General features: G+C 40.7%; 1 protein-coding gene and 1 non-coding gene across 3 annotated transcripts in view; one reads left to right on the forward strand and one right to left on the reverse strand.

Annotated features, from left to right (window-relative positions):
- Positions 1-12,702, reverse strand: part of plppr2b (phospholipid phosphatase related 2b) — a 43,369-nt gene extending 30,667 nt beyond the window's left edge. For both annotated transcript variants that reach the window (XM_028974563.1, XM_028974564.1), the window contains exons 1-2: positions 12,444-12,702; positions 5,308-5,455 (exon numbers count right to left, since the gene is read on the reverse strand). In XM_028974563.1, coding sequence (XP_028830396.1) covers positions 5,308-5,376 — 69 coding nt within the window. In that variant the 5' untranslated portion in view covers positions 5,377-5,455; positions 12,444-12,702. The remainder of the gene's footprint in view (positions 1-5,307; positions 5,456-12,443) is intronic.
- A 4,492-nt stretch (positions 12,703-17,194) lies between these two features.
- On the forward strand, positions 17,195-17,265 carry trnag-gcc (transfer RNA glycine (anticodon GCC)). The gene has a single exon. It is a non-coding gene; the product is annotated as a tRNA-Gly (tRNA).
- Positions 17,266-17,484: the final 219 nt, after the last annotated feature.

Raw genomic sequence — 17,484 nt, forward strand, 5'->3', positions numbered from 1 at the left:
ATTGATACGAAAAATTGTAAAAAAAAAATAAAAAAAATTTGAGAACAAAAAATTCTGTAAGGAAGCGAACCACTACACACTGCTACCCGGGTGCCTTTCATGGCTGCCCACTGACCAAGGGTGATGGTTAAAAGCAGAGGACACATTTCATTGTGTGCACCATGTGCTGTGCTGTGTTTCACAATCACTTCACTTTCACTTTAATGAGAGGGTGGGTATTACTCCTGATAGTAGATTATAAGTGATTATTATTGTGCTTTTAAGAGCAATACATATATTACTCTTACAGAATTATTATTATGGATGTACATGATAAATTTGTAACTCATAAACTCTAAGGACTACAAGCTGTTGGAAAGAGTCAGAGGGAGTGCAATGTGCTACCTGCTGCTGAAAACAGTGAACTGCAGTTTGGTGGAAGCAGGAAGATTAAGCAGAAAGAGAGAGTGAGAGAAAGATACTGATGCATCAAGACCAGGCAGAGTGTGCAGAGCAGCTTGGAGCATTTCACACTGCATAAAGAATGAAAAGATTCAATCCAAAAGCATTGTCTATCTATGAGAAAATATAGTGGGAACAGACTAAAAGACAAACATATATTGCTATATACTAGAATTTATATTGCAATACATTGGTGAGAAACTTCCACATGCACATCAGTAAGTACATTTTTGTAATGATCTGTTCTGTCCTGACACCTGTATGATTCTGTCTTTGTTTTTATTTGTGTTTCTCTTTACTTATTACTATTATTTAGGTGCAACTAGGGATTGAGTGTCTGCCCATTGTTGGGAGACGGCAAAAGCACAGCGAATGGAATGGTCCGCACCCTCCTTGTGGGCCTGTTCTACTGAAGTCAAATCTGACAAGAGGGGTCAACAAGGTCAACTTGACCCCAAGAAGCTTAAAGCTTTACTGGATAAGACTATACAAATATATTTTTATTGGATTAATATATTGGTTGAGGACCTGTATTAATTAAGGACTAATATAAGATCACTGTACATTGGCCACAGTGATATTTGAGTTCTTGGTACCTTTCTTACCATGGCTCTTGTCCCCTGACTACTGAATTTAGAATTTAGTTCTAAAAGTCCTTCTGGCTGTCCTATTTACTTTTGACTGTAAGGCCAAATACAGAAAAGTGTGTAGCTTTCCAAATCATGTTCAAACTATTTAATTAAACACAGACTTTTCTCAAAGATGCTTTTGAACAATTGCAGTGCACCAGAATTTAATTACTGATTTTTATAACACAGTGTGTGAATACTTATGTCCATATGAATATTTCAGTTGTTTATTTTTTATTAATTAGCAAAAAAAATGGGCGTGAATACACTGTATTACCAGTAGTGGGACCCACCTCATCTCTTTCTTTTATTTTAATATCTTTTACAAATGCCGTTGCTCTACAACACCCACGGGGCTAAGATTTCAGACATACAAATGTCCATAAAGGATCTGTGAGTTAAGACACCAGGAGAAGAAAAAGTCCACAGACAACTGAAGGACTAGCCAAGACTGGCCAATCAGACTGCGCCTTTACCTTGCATTTTGTTTGATGTTTTTTCCACTCAGGGATTTTTTCTGTTATTCAGAAGTTTTTATTTATACTTATTGAAGGACAGTTGTCCCTTTGAAAATGTTGTATTTCCTTTTTTATTTTTTATATTAATTTATTGGTGTTTCCATGTTCCAGTGTCATGTTTTAAAAATAAATGTCATTCAGTTAATGAAATAGAACTATATTGATGTATTATTTAATACATTTTTAGATTATTTAATATTTACTATGTATACAATATATAATATGAAGAATAATATAATATAATAACAATAATATAAATCAATATATTTCCAACATTTGCATTTACATTTATGGCATTTATCAAACGCCCTTATCCAGTGCGACTTACAATCAGTAGTTACAGTGGCAGTCCCCCCCTGGAGCAATTTAGGGTTAAGTGTCTTGCTCAGGGACACAATGGTAGACATAATTCTTTTGGTTTCCCTTAGGTTGAAGTCCCAGAGTTCTGAGCAGGAATGTCTACACCAGAGGTCACATTTGTGACAACAACTAACATCCCCTGTGTACAGTACAAGGGGTAACTTTGTGTTATGCAAACTAAAATTAAATGGTTGGGTGAGTAGTTAGTTCCTCCCCTCCAAGATACATATAACAAATTGACTTTCTTCTGTGTATGGTTCTGGTAACAGGGTAAACTGAACCAAGCTCCTCACATTGCTTATTTATGGACTCAATCCTGGTTCAGTGCTCTGGTTTATCACAATAAGCTTGTGTCTATTAATATACACATTTATACAATAAATATTTTGTGTAGTTTTCCCAGATAGGAGGGAAAAAAAGTTGGTGCACCTCAATGGTACCACTCAATTCCCACTAACAAAGAAATGAGTGGTCTCTTATTTCAATGGTAGGTTTATTTGAACAGTGAGCCACAGAACAAAATTAATATATATTTTTTAAAAATGTATGGTCCATAGAAACAATACACCAAGGATGTCAGGGACAAGGTTGTGGACATAGACAAGGCTGGAATGAACTAGAAGGAGTTTCAATGATGAAGAGAACATTGTGGAATCAGCCCAGAACTACTACTAGGAGGAACTTGTCAATTATCTCAAGGCTGCTATGACCATGGTACAATTGTAACACACTACGCCATGAAAGACTGAAATTCCTACTTCTCTTTGGTATCAATTCAACACGCCGAGTCTGGAGGATGAGGAATACTGCCTCTGACTCCATGAACACCATCCCCCGTCAAAAATGGAGGTGGAAACAACTGCACTGCATCAAAGGGAGGATGGATGGGGCCCATGTACTGTTATGTTAGTTGAGCAGGAAGAGAACCAAGCAAGGAAGTACCATGACTTATATGTTGCAGTCAACACAACTTTATTGAAACTGAAACAGTGTACCATGTTATGTGGTACACTGTGTACTGTTCTACAATGCTAGATGTCACACTAGGTTCACAATTTTTTAAGTGTGTCTCAGATACAAAATGTACCTTTAATTTTTTCTCCAAATTGCTTGGAGAGGATCTACAAAGAGCATAAAACCACTCCAGATGATCCACAATATGGCAGCCCGTCTCATCTTTAATCAGCCAAAATACACCCATGTTACACCTCTTCTTACCTCCCTCCACTGGCTCCCGGTAGCTGCTCGCATTGAGTTCAAATCCTTGATGCTGCCTACAGGGCTGTAAATGGAACTGCGCCCTCCTACATCAACACAATACTACCTAGCTACACTCCTGAACAGAAGCTACAATACTACCTCCTACATCAACACACTACTACCTAGCTACACTCCTGCACAGAAGCTACAATACTACCTCCTACATCAACACAATACTACCTAGCTACACTCCTGCACAGAAGCTACAATACTACCTCCTACATCAACACACTACTACCTAGCTACACTGCTACACAGAAGCTACACCCCTGCACAAAAGCTACAATACTACCTCCTACATCAATACAATACTACCTAGCTACACTCCTGCACAGAAGCTACAATACTACCTCCTACATCAACACACTACTACCTAGCTACACCCCTGCACAGAAGCTACAATACTACCTCCTACATCAACACAATACTACCTAGCTACACCCCTGCACAGAAGCTACAATACTACCTCCTACATCAACACACTACTACCTAGCTACACCCCTGCACAGAAGCTACAATACTACCTCCTACATCAATACAATACTACCTAGCTACACCCCTGCACAGAAGCTACAATACTACCTCCTACATCAACACAATACTACCTAGATACACTCCTGCACAGAAGCTACAATACTACCTCCTACATCAACACAATACTACCTAGCTACACCCCTGCACAGAAGCTACAATACTACCTCCTACATCAACACAATACTACCTAGCTACACTCCTGCACGCTCTCTCAGATCGGCAAACGAAAGGAGACTAAAAATTCCTTTTTCACGGGGTCTCCGATTCCAATCATCTCTGTTCTCCGTTGTTGTCCCTGGCTGGTGGAACAACCTGCCCTCCTCCACACGACTAGCCGAGACTATCACCACTTTTAAGAAGCAGGTGAAAACCCTCTTATTCAAAAAATATTACAGACAAATCTAACACTTACACACGCACATGCGTACACATTGCACAAACAATACAAAACTGTATAAATACATTATCATTTTTTTTCGTCTAGCACCTAACAATCTCTGAGCATGCTCTTCAATGACAAGTCTAAGCCTTATCAGGGCTCTTAGTTTGTAAACTCAATATTCTATAGAAATCGAACAAAAATTGCTGGTGTCTTCCTCTTGTAAGTCGCTTTGGATAAAAGCGTCTGCTAAATAAAGTGTAGGGATCTGGACACTTTGGGATCATTCTGGGCCTCCCCCATTGTGTTTTTTTTTGTATTTCCTAATATCCTGTATGTTTGGGCACAGAGTCATGGCAAAACTGTATGTATAATTCCTGCCTTCTGCAAATGTCATAACGAACACCCGCCGCTAGGGCGGCACCAAAGGAACAGTAGGACGAGTGCTCTACACGGCCGCTGAATTAGAGCCGGAGTAGCGTGCATGCCGAGTTCGCACTGTTCATTTGAGTTTCGTGTGTGATTGCAGTTGTGCAATAAAGGAGTGAACGAACACAACCCTCTCCCGCACTGGTTATTAATTTAGCCAAGTGTGCTACAAAAGTAAAGTAAAGTAAAGCATTGGGACAAAATCCCCCACAGATATGTGCAAACACTGTGGTCAAATATGAGAAACGTCTGAACTCTGTGATTGCCAATAAACATTTTGCTACCAAATACTAAAGCATAATTTGCAAAAGGGATCAAATACTTGAAAATGTGATTTAATTTTAAAATGTGATACATTTTAAAATGTATTTTTCTGGATTTCATTGAGATTGTTCTGTCTGGTGGGTGGTAGTAGCCTAGTGAGTAACACACTCGCCTGTGAACCAGAAGACCCAGGTTCAAATCCCACTTATAACCATTGTGTCCCTGAGCAGGACACTTAACCCTAAGTTGCTCCAGGGGGACTGTCCCTGTAAATACTGATTGTAAGTCGCTCTGGATAAGGGTGTCTGATAAATGCTGTAAATGTAATTGTATATCACTGTTCAAATAAAACAACCACTGAAATTATAGACTGATTATTTCTTTGTAACTAGGACAACTTACAAAATCCTAGTGTATATGGCTTCTAGAATGGTAGGGGTTTAAAATCTGTTAAAGAGTTTCATCTTTAAGCTGTTATTGACAAGACACTCACCTCCACAAACAGGAAGCATGGCACAATGTGCGTGCTGGTCTTCAGCCCCGAAAGCCCTCCTGGCATCATTTTGTCTTTTTGTTCTTGGGTCTTCAAGAAAGTGAAGTTTAGAGAGTGAGGAACGGAGAACTGTACTGAACATCCAAGTCTGGAGGGGGAAAAGGAGAGTGTAAAACTGATATACTTCTGGCTGCCATTTTCTTTCTTAATAACTGTATGTTTCAACCACTTTCTCAATGTAGGCGGCTAATGTTGAACTAATGTAACATACTGTTGCCTGAAAATTCCAATAGACAAACAGGTCTAAATTATGCATTTTCACTGACATCAGAGTTCAGTTCTTACTGTTCTTGTTTTACAAAGTAGAGTCTATACAGCCTGCATGATTAAACAGTTTTGATTATTCTGTTGGGTTTGTAAATTTAAAATGTAATTTTGATACTCAGCTTTGATACTCAGCTTTGATCGCAGACCTCCTGCGATCTCTAGCGGACCCCAGGTTGGTTACTCGTACGAACAGCACAAGTCATAAATTATTCTATTCCGATTTGGGATGCTCATAAATCAGATGCAGATCTTTTCATGTATCCGTTCAACAGAGGAATGTAAAATGCAGGATTTAATAAGCATGAATACATGCCCCGCCTACACGCTGGAGATTTCCTGCATCGATACAGTGACATGCCTGTTCAGCATGCAGAAATCTGGCCACACACTTTTTTGAGTCTTGACAGCCCTCAGTATGTCTCAGTATGTCAGGGCCTAGTTACAGTTGCTAACCAATGACTGGAGAGTGACTGTTCTTAGTAAAGGCTCAGCTGTGATTTATAATTGTTCTACATTCCGAGTCCCCAATGGTGTGTACCTGTCATGTTAAGTATAAATGTGTCCTCATTATGTCTAGTCCAGGTCTGGTCATTGTATTTTACTGTGTCTTGAGTGCTGATGTGAGTGTCCATGTGCTCTGTTCTGTCACTGAGTCATGTGAATACATCCTTTTCCCATGATAATTATACCAGATGTTTTTAGTAATTTAGTCATTTATACTAGAAGTAACCATATGTGTGATAGTTCTGTATTTGTTTGCTGAATTCCTGGGGGCAGGCCGATGATGTAACGTTGGTGGAGTCACCAGGAGGAGGTAAAATAAAACCTCTCTGACACTTTCTCTACCAGTTCGCCAACACTGGGATTACAGGAGCTAATCTCAAGCAGCTTTCAGACACCACTGTTACCCAGAGGGGCTTCATGGATGTGAAAACACCCTGCTCCATTAAACTCCACACAAGGCCCAACTGTGCTGCAGAATAAGTAGAGAGTGGGCGTGTCATTACGGTTCTAACACACAAAAACAGAGGTTGAGAGAAGAGATGCTAAAAATATCATGAGGGAAAGTAAAGGACTGATTTGGCTATAGGTCCATGGTGTTCAGTAGTTTTCATGTACCACTCAGGCAGCAGAATTCATGCATCTGTGTAAAGTGCCACCAGCATATTTACATTTCATCAGCTAATAGATGTATCAAGGATCTTTACATCTGTAACTGCTCTGCCCTGTGAGGTCACCAACCAGAGGACATTCTGTGAAATTATGGAAAGTATGGATGTGGTCACATTTTTTCTTTTTCTTTTCATAAGCCGCCACCGGATCTTTTATTGTCATGAGCATGCTGCATTTCTACCTGACTCTTTTCACTGCTAGAGTGTTACAGATTTCCCCATTGTGCAGATATGAAGCCCTCTTTCCACTAAATCATTCTCACATCCGCTGCAACGTCCCAGTGGATGAGATAAAACGGGTGCCAAATTCCCGCAAAGCTGAGCAGCAGCCTAGATGTGGGACGCAGAGCCCTGATGGAAAAAGATAAGCTTCCAGAGCTGCGGAGGCAAAATCCTCTAATCAGTTGGGGCTCTTTACACACTCTGATGTGCACACACACACATTCTACACAGAGCAGTCATGTGGGCAGCGCAAGGGTCACGGTCCTCACAAAGAGCCATCATCATCAGCCCTCCAGCTGACAGAGTGGCTGCACACGTTTATCCCGATTCTAACGTTGTCACAAAGAGCGAGGGAGTGAGCAAAGAACCCAAGAGGATGAATAAGACATGACTGCCTGTTACAGCTAAGAAGATCATCAGAGTCTCTCTTCCCTCCATAACAGACATTTACAACACATGCTGCATCCAGAAAGCCACTGGCATTGTGAAGGACGCCACACACCCCTCACATGCACTCTTCACTCTCCTGCCATCTGGATAAAGGTACAGAAGCATTCGGGCCCCCACTGCCAGTCTCTGCAACAGCTTCATCCCACAGGCCCTCAGACACCTAAACACTCAGGGACTTTCCACTCTGGACTGACACACTCACACTTCCTCTGTCATATCGAGTAATATTATCTATCTGTAATATTATTTATTAATGCACCATTCCTTTTTGCACAGCAGTATTTGCACTATTTTACTTTGCTCATTTGACTAGTTTAGTGCTGTCTGTCTCATTGTAGTTTTTTGTTGAATGTTACTCTTGCACTGCCTGTGTCTCGTTTGCACACATGCACTTTATGTCAGTATGTGACTCTGTTTAATTGTTCAAATGTTACATGTAGCACCAGGTTCCGGAGAAATAATATTTAATTTCACTATAAAGCTCAATTCACTTCACTATACTATATACTTTGGAGTTTGTACCACCACTACACCTATTTATCTTTTCTTGGACAAGTCATAACCCTGCACTGAATTGCAGGCTCAGTCTACCCTGGAAGGGCATCCCTCTGTATCACTCCTTCCCAAGGTTTCTTTCTAATGGAGTTTTTCCTTGTGTGCAGAAGGGTCAAGTGTGGGGGGTGTCAACTGTAGGGTCTGTCAAAGCCCATTCAGACATACTGTATGTGATTATGGGCTATATAAAAAATAAATGTTGTTGTTGTCATCATACATGTTTATTGATGCAGAAAATTATCTGTCAATGTATATCACTTTACATTGGTCTATCTTGAGCACATCATATCATAACATTTACATTTACATTAACGGCATTTAGCAGACGCCCTTATCCAGAGCGACTTACAACGTGCTTTCAAGTTACCTTCGATGAAGAGATCAATTCATAACTTGAATTGATGATATATGGATTATGTGTATGTTAAACATGTTGCATTAGACTAGATTCCTATCAACTGTGAATTGTTACCTTCACAAAAACAAGTTAATTTAGGCTCATCATATTAGAAGCTATTTAATATAATATTAGCAACAATAACTGTGGTAAAGTCGATCAATAAATGGATTCATTTGAAATGACCTCAAATATGTTTGGTTAACCTTTTATTAAGATTTTTTAAAATAACATATTAGAAAACTGAATGTAACCATTTCTAGCATTGATGCATACAACTTATTTTTATACTTAGGAGGTTCTTTCACTATGGTTATTCAGGGTCCCCGTAGGAATAGCGTAGCATAAAGTGCGTTTGCATACTTAATATTTTCATTCTGGTCATTGTTTTAGTTCTGGAGGGTTTCCAAAAGTAGCCAGCAGAACAAGCAATCATGCAAAAGAACAAAGACAAGAGTCTTATTAATAAAGAAATTCCAGTTCTGAACAGAAAACTATAAACAAGAAATTATTCCAAAACATGCCATGTAGGAAGCATTTTAGGTTTGATTCCCTAAAACTGCAGCTGCTAGAATACAGACATGAACACAGATGTCTGCCCTTTAACGCCTTGGGGACAACTAATAGAGCACTAAAATCTCTACAATTTCAGCTTGTGCATGATTAATCTGGAGTGCAACACAGCAGCCTCTCTGCCTTTACAACTGTCGCCAATGAAAGTGCATTCTGGTGAGGAAGACCTTCATACAAATGGCAACCAGATGCAGTTTGTTAGGGAATTTAATTTTATGTTGTCCTGTATTCATTCACTGTTGTAAAAAAATAAACTGCAAAGCACTCTATTAAAACACTCACTCATCTGATGTTACCTGGCATGAAAGAGGCGTGGCACAATAGAGGTAAAAAGAATAAACAGTTTCTATTTTTAACTGGTAAGGAAGCGGACCCATTATCAGAAGGTTGCTGGTTCAAATCCCAAACCGCCAATGTGCCATTGAGGTGCCACTGAGCAAAGTACCATCCCACAAACTGCTCCAGGAGCACCTTTCATTTGCATAATTTGGTTGCATGTTACAGCATATGTTACAGCACATTGTGAGCCATGGGCTGCGTCATGTCTCAACAAGAGGGATAGTATGGGGTATGGCTTATTGATTTCTTACACCACACATTTTGTGTTATGGTATTGTTGGTATAGCTTAAGCTATTGTACCAGCCACTTTTTGACAATGCAGATTGAAATTGGTTCTACTGCCTCCATTTGCAGGGTTAAATATACCAAACAGTGTTGTATAAACTCCTGTTCAGCCTATGGAATTCCACAATGGAGGCCAGACCAAGGAGGCAGACCAAACATTAGCAGAGTATGACATCAAAATGCTGAAGGATGAATGAGATTTTTCTGTTCCAGGTGAACCACCAGGGGGTCCAGACCCAATTGTTGAAGCAAAAAACTGGGTCCTTGTCAAAGATATAAAAAAGAAGGATTGGTCTAGCCAAGGCCATATCAATCGCCACACTCATCATCGTGGATTCTTCTTTCCCACTAAAGGAAGGTGCAGTTTGGTGAAGGGAAGGTTAGCTATCTCCCAATGTGGGTCAGGGGAAGACTGGGGGTACAGAGGTGGGTCTCAAACACACTAAAGAAAAGAGATCCTGACTCACATAGACGAGATTATGATAAAGGGACAGGAAATGGAAAGATGAAGACACATTTCAGGGGCCTGTGGTGTGTGTGTTAAGACGGGATGGGTATATGTCTATAATATTAGTTTTAATTATCATAGTAATAATAATACAAAAGAAAAACACTTCTACTTTGACACTCCTACTTTGAACAATACAAGGGGGACATCTCATATTTCCATCAATTTTAATGACTGAATGTGTAAGAGGTGTAATATTTGATGCTTGTAAAGTGTGTTCTTGCAGTGGAACCCAGCAATTTTTATGTGAAGTGTGGTAAATACCAGTGTGGATTCTGCAGAACACAACCCATGTGCCTGGCCTGGGAACAGGCTGTGCAGACAGCAGGTGGATGGGGATATCAACTGTACAAAAGAAGCCCACAAATTGAAACCCATATCTTAAACCATATCTTGCACTGCTCAACAACCCTCCGAACTGCGTTGGTATGTGAGTAGGTGGTACTTAGATCATAGCCCTAGATCATAGTGCTGATATCTTATATGAGAGTAGTCAGGTATCTTCCAAATTTGACCATAGAAGAAGAGGTATCAATAGAAACAGCACCCCATTCAGGCTCTCAAACCATGTGACTCTATTTGCGTGACCGGGAGCAACGCAGAGATGAGGTAACATGTCTCCCATAATAAGGCAAGACAGTTATTACCCTGAAGGTTTGAAATGTATGATTAAACTTTGCAGTAGCACTAACATAACTCATGCTTCCACATGATACCTGTCTCTCACTATTCTTGTGTATCCATCTGTAAGAGAGAAATCTAGACCGCCATCCATAACTAGTTTTCCTGGTAACTATTCATGCTTTATCGAAAAAAGGAAAGGGGGTATAGGTTTGTTGACCATATGCTAGAAGAGCTAGAACTCTGGTGGTTGTATGGTGATGTACAGACTCCGACCTTCCTTGGCCACAGCCTGGACTGGAAGCTCTACATCAACCCACCTGCTCAAGCCTTTCCATCTGCTCTCTGCTGGAAGGGTCATGGTTTTTGGGGTTGTGTGGTTTTTGGTTTCAGGGGGTTTCAGGGGGTGTCCTAACAGGGGCAAGCAAGGAGGGTGATTCTATGGATCCACACATCGATGTCGATGCTATTGGGGTATTCCGGGATTGGAATACCTAATGTGATTATAGCAAAGAGACCCAATTGCAAAGAGTGTGCTCTTGTGGTGGAGAGCAGTAAATATAAATATTATATATTAACTATATTATAACCACCTGAGATTTGAAAAACACACAACGTATGAGAAGAATTAAGACATATGGAACTTCTCTGAGGAGCAGGATGGCACGAGGCAGAGCAGGAGGTGTGCTGTTAATAATGGTACTCTTCGCTGAACTTGTGGATCATGATTTTGCCATGTTGTCTGCAAAGGTAGACTTGTTCCTCAAGCTGAGGAGATTTCAGAGAGCTCTAAAGTGGACTTAGGGGCCTGCACTGCTGGGCAACAAGGTGAAAAAATTGACAATCGATGACAATCTTTTCAAAACATTCACATTTGACATAATCACTTTTGAAATTGTAATTTGTACTAATTGGTATGAAAACACTATGTTGGTCTTAGACATTTTTTCCTGTTTTTTTATGTTATTTATATTATAATTCACAATTCAGTTCAGTGTTATCTTTTAATTTAACCAGTGATTCATTTTCTGTCATTTTCTGTGTTGCCTGACCTACATAGTACACATTCCATAAGACAGAGACATGTGGGGATTCTGTTTAAATTAGCATATAAATTATATAGTATAATAAGGAGGGATGAATGAGTGTCACATTAATCGTATCTGGGACAATCTAAATCAGGAGACAGGTGACACTGAAGGACTCTTGTAGATACAACTGAACTTAACAAACACTAACACCTAGAAGAAATGCTGATGCATAATGGAAAGTTCCACTCTCTCTGTACTAATACTGCCTTCTAATATTTACTTTATAAAAAGAACAGACTGCCTGTTTGTCTTCAGTCAATCCTGTACCGCCATATTCCCACAAATTTCCAACACCCGAGCATCAGTAAGTGCCCAAAAATGAGCTGGTGCTAGGAACGTTTCTTGCATATTGCTCAACATTTAATTGATATAATTTGAGAAATATGAAGGAATAAATGATGCATTACTATGTCAGTATAGCAGAAGAAGAGCACAGCTACTGAGGTTGCAAAAAGCAAAGTTCCTCTGTACCACTTACAGCTCAATTATGTTGGTCGAGAGAACACTTCATTCATTACAGCACATCACTTAACATTACACTGATAGTCATCATTCACACACACACACACACACACACTCTACACTGAAGCCTCACCTCGGTCAGCTCGATGTGAGGAAAAGTACAGATTTCCCTGCGAGGGGCTTCAGGGCGCTCTCCCTCACTGTCTGTTGATTCTGGGCTTCTGCCCTATCGCAGGAACAGCAGCAGTCGAGACCCTTGGCTCTCTGGCTTCAGTCTGATGCCCCCCGACTGGGCAGATGGGGCTAATTAAGCAAAGCTATCAGTGCGCAGCTCCTTAAAACGGCTCCTCGGAGAAAGAGAGGAGGTCTGCGTGGTGCGTGCGACAGAGAGAAGGACTGAGTGGGAGTGAGAGCAGGAAACCGAACAGAGAGACACTGGGGGAGGGGGGCCATTTCATTGGTTGTCGTATATATTCTAATGGGAATCTATACAAAAATATACATGTATTGTATTCAGGACAAAACACATCAGGTGTGTATGTTTTGTGTGTGTGTGTGTGTGTGTCCAGGGAATTTAGTGCTGCTTCAGGGTGAAGAGTAGCTGGAAAGTGGGACACATCATAAGGGGTTCGGGAATAACGGAGTACAGACCTGCTTCTGCTGGTCCTATCAGACCTGGCACGAAGACCTCAGGGGTGCTGCTGTGTGTGTGTGAACTGCGAAAAGGGGTCAATGTGCATTTTTAGCTGTTCCCATTGTGTCACCTGTTTCAGGACTGTGATGAACTGGTCCTGTGCTTGAGCATTTAACTTCCTGTATTGATTGTAAATTGCAGTTGATGGTTTGGTTACTGTGTTGTGCATGGTCCTGCAGTATTTAGTATTTATAATCTTAGTGAGCAATGGGCGGCCATGAAAGTCGCCCAGGGAGCGGTGAGTGGGGATGGTAAATTTCAATACATTTACATTTCAGTGTTATTCATGGGTGATTGACAGTGGATCACTTCTGAATTTTCTTTTGATTCTCAAAATCACATAAATGTTGACATACAGCAATGAAATTCTTCAAATGACTTTCCATGTCTGCAAAATCCTGATATGTGTCATGGCTGCTGGAGCACATCCTGGGACACTGGGGGCAGAATGGGGACCACCAGGGTGTCTGCCTCCATTCACTCACATATTCACATATATGTACAATCCACCTAGTGTACATTGTTTCAGCATTGTTCTGATATTACCTAGCACATGTGACAATGTCTTTCTTGGTCCTGGTCCCAAGCTCAGGTAAATGGTGAGGGTTGTGTCATGAAGGGCCTCAAATGTGCCGACAGCCAGGCCATCTGATCGACTCTGGCGACACCTAACGTGAGCAGCAGAGGGACGAGTAAGTTGTTCTGATATTAATTTAACAGCATTTCAGCACTGAAGTTACTAGATGTATAATAAAATAAAAAGCTCTACTGCTGTATATCTGTCTCTCTAGATAACTAATAAAAAGTCGATATATATAGCAATATTGCAGCCACATGCACAAAAACAGGTACCTCGTGTGACGCCAGTTAATGGCTCTGTCTAAACCACGGGCATCTGGAGAGGGTGTGCTGCCTGGTGACAGTCAAAGCCAGTCGGATCACTGACATGTTGGGCTGAAAGTGGATTTTTGGTTCCCATGGCAACCTAAAAAGAACAAAATCGAATACATTATGCTCTGGGTCAGATTCATGTGCACATTTTAAATACGCTCAAAACTACACTAAACATAACTATTTTTTAATGCTTCTATAAGTGTCAAATTCCTCTGTACACATGATGAGTGTTCTTTATTTGTATTTCCTGCATGTGGAATTGTGTGTTCTCTGGAAGTATTTTGCTCTGATTGTGGGTCAATTTAATGACTCTCCCAACAAAACCCTGTAATGTTCCATGTTGATGCTGTCGAGATGAAATAAAGACATTCACAGTGCTAGCATTCTGAGTTTTATATCAAGTTGAAATTCAGAGCATAAAAATGTAACAAAATGATGAATAATTGATGAAATGCAATATCTGATATGGATAAGAGGAAGCAATTACTCTGAGGAGGCATTGTGGTAGGCCTAGTGGTGCTTTGATGTGATGTGTAGTTGCACGTAAAAATCATGCAAGAGCTGTAATTTTACTCAGTGTTGAACATATTTTGAGAAATTTTAAAAGCCTCATAAATTCCTTAGAAATTTGGTTTGGAAAACTGTCCACTGACGTCTTTTGACATCCCCTGTGTACAAGGGGTATTTGGAGTGTGAAGAATGGAGAGAGATGGACACATGGGCGTGTGACATGTTTACAGTATGGGGTTTAAATTCTCAAACTTTGTTCATTTACATTTACGGCATTTATTTACATTTACATTTACATTTACAGCATTTATCAGACGCCCTTATCCAGAGCGACTTACAATCAGTATTTACAGGGACAGTCTCCCTGGAGCAATTTAGGGTTAAGTGTCTTGCTCAGGAGCACAATGGTAGTAAGTGGGATTCGAACCCGGGTCTTCTGGTTCATAGGCGAGTGTGTTACCCACTAGGCTACTACCACCCTAACGGACGCCCTTATCAGACGCCCTTATCCAGAGCGACTTACAGTCAGTAGTTACAGGGACAGTCCCCCACTTCTTGTTTTTGATTTCCCAAAAATACAAAGATATCTGAATGAAAGTGCTTGTTTTGTATTTGTCATTGTGAAACACTGCAGCACAGTCGTCGGTTACACATCGATGTGTCCTCTGTATTTAACAATCACCTCAGTGAGCAGTGGGCAGCCATTAAAAAAGTCCAGAAGCATTGCTTCGGAACAGTACCTTGATCAAGGAGACCTCAGTGTAGGGCATTACAAACGGTATGAGATATAAATATGGCCATTGGGAGAGATTTTCGATTATACCTCGCAACAATGACAAAATCACATCACCTCTGCAAAATAACGCCTATTGCAGCACAAGGCATTAGTTTTGGGTGAAAGCATAGAGCACATGGCAGGGATTTAAAAGTCCTAAATACGAGTTTCCAAAAAAATAAGGCCTTAAATAGTATTAAAAATGATGAGTAATCGTTAAATCTAGAGTTGAAAGGTCTTAAAAATACTGCAGACCAAGTAAATAAAATCAATGGTCTCTGCACTGCCCAATCCGGACCACTTGCCCGATTGGTTCCACGCCTGTGATTGGTACTGACAGCAGTATTGGCAGGATTGGCTCCAGCTGATGGCTACCAGTCTGTGACTCCGCCCCTTCTGCAGCTCCGACATTTTAGTGGACTCAGTTTAGTGAACTCTGCGTGTGTACTTGACCTGTTCCTGTTAGTGTGTTTTTGAGTTCTGGCAATCGCCACATGCCTGCGGGCTTGTTTATGCGGTCTACCCTTTATTCCCCTGTTTCCCACTGGTGTTTATTTATTCTTTTATTGTTTGAAATAAAATCCTTTTCCCAGTATGTCCCTGCTCTGTGCTTCTCTCCCGTCAGCTCACTGTCGTGACAGTATGTTTCAATTTATACCGCAATATGAATTTTATGCCATATCGCACAGCCGTACCTTTAAGGGGATGTCCCCCACACTGCTGCCTTTCATGACTGCCCACTGCTCACTAAGGGTGATGGTTACAAGCAGAGGACACATTTCACTGTGTCACAGTGTGCTGCCCTGCAGTGTTTCACAATGACAATCACATCACTATCAACACTGATCCAAAGTTGCTGTATATAGATTCTCTCTGAAGGCGTCTAGTTACAGATTAATTTGTCCCAGATGGTTTTCGTTGCTGGACATTCAGTTTGCAAGTAGATGTTTAGTTTTAGTGTTGATAAGAAAATCTGCATGCTATTATTATTATTATAAGAATATATAAATGCCATATTTATGCAATGTAAATGTCCACCAAATTAGCTGAATGTACAGTTCAGAGAATCAGTATTCCAAGAACTGACAGCAGACAGACTTCATTTATATGACAGTTGAAGAACTTACACAGCTGCAGGAACTCAAACTTGTCTGATTATGAGAAATACCAAACTATTACATTATATTCAAATCATTTATCAGGTGCTCTTATCCAAATCAACTTGCACTAAAGCTCAGGGACAAGGAGAGACGCACAGAGTTTAAAAGTTGTGTGCATAATGCAAGTCTTTTTATTTCACTTGAACCAGCATAAACTAATTATGTGTCTGTATGTACACGTGAGAGAACTGCTACAGCGGGACCATTTACGCTTAAAGGTCCGCTATTATGAATTTGTTTTTGCTTTACCTGCTGGTTCTTTGAAGACTCGCATGATGGAACTAAAAAAATACATTTGTGCTCATTTTTACATCCAATCACCAAGCAACTGAAGTTATTTGCATGTTTATAAGCCATGACATTCGGTGGAGTGGCTTTTTTAGTGGAAGGGTGAGAAATTCTCTGGGTGGAAAAAGCATTAGAAAGGGGAGGTAACCTTTCCATTTCTGACAACCAAAGGGGAGACATTCTAGATCTGACCGTCTGAGCTGCCACTCTCTGAACGGTGAAGCAGAATGGCCATAGAACTATTTACACCGATCTCCATTTCTAGCCACTGCAGGACCATAGATAGGCAAGGGGAACTCATATTAATGTAAAATAATCTCACAAAGTGAAATTTTCATAATAGGGGACCTTTAAGACTGCATCCAGAACTCTCACTTACAAACTGCGTTCAAAATAGACGTTTGAAATTCATGTTTAATGAAATCTTAAACCAGGATATAAAAATGGTCAGATATGAAAATTGTATGTGTTATTTGAACTAAATAAAAGTAGTCTGTCCCATTGTCCCTGTTCTTACTTGTTCCAATATATTGTGGCGATGGCCTTCATGCATTGGCCTTTATGCATTGGTGGTTCAGTGGTAGAATTCTAGCCTGCCACGCGGGAGGCCTGGGTTCGATTCCCGGCTAATGCAGTTCAAGGGCCTAGCGGTTAAGGAAAGCAGCCCCATAATCAGAAGGTTGCCGGTTCGAATCCCGATCTGCCAAGGTGCCACTGAGGTGCCACTGAGCAAAGCACCGTCCCCACACACTGCTCCCCGGGCGCCTGTCATGGTGCCCACTGCTCACTCAGGGTGATGTCATGGGTTAAATGCAGAGGACAATTTTCACTTTGTGCACCGTGTGCTGTGCTG

The sequence above is a fragment of the Denticeps clupeoides genome, chromosome 3 (assembly GCF_900700375.1).
Source record: "Denticeps clupeoides chromosome 3, fDenClu1.1, whole genome shotgun sequence".
NCBI classification, from domain to species: Eukaryota; Metazoa; Chordata; class Actinopteri; order Clupeiformes; family Denticipitidae; genus Denticeps; species Denticeps clupeoides.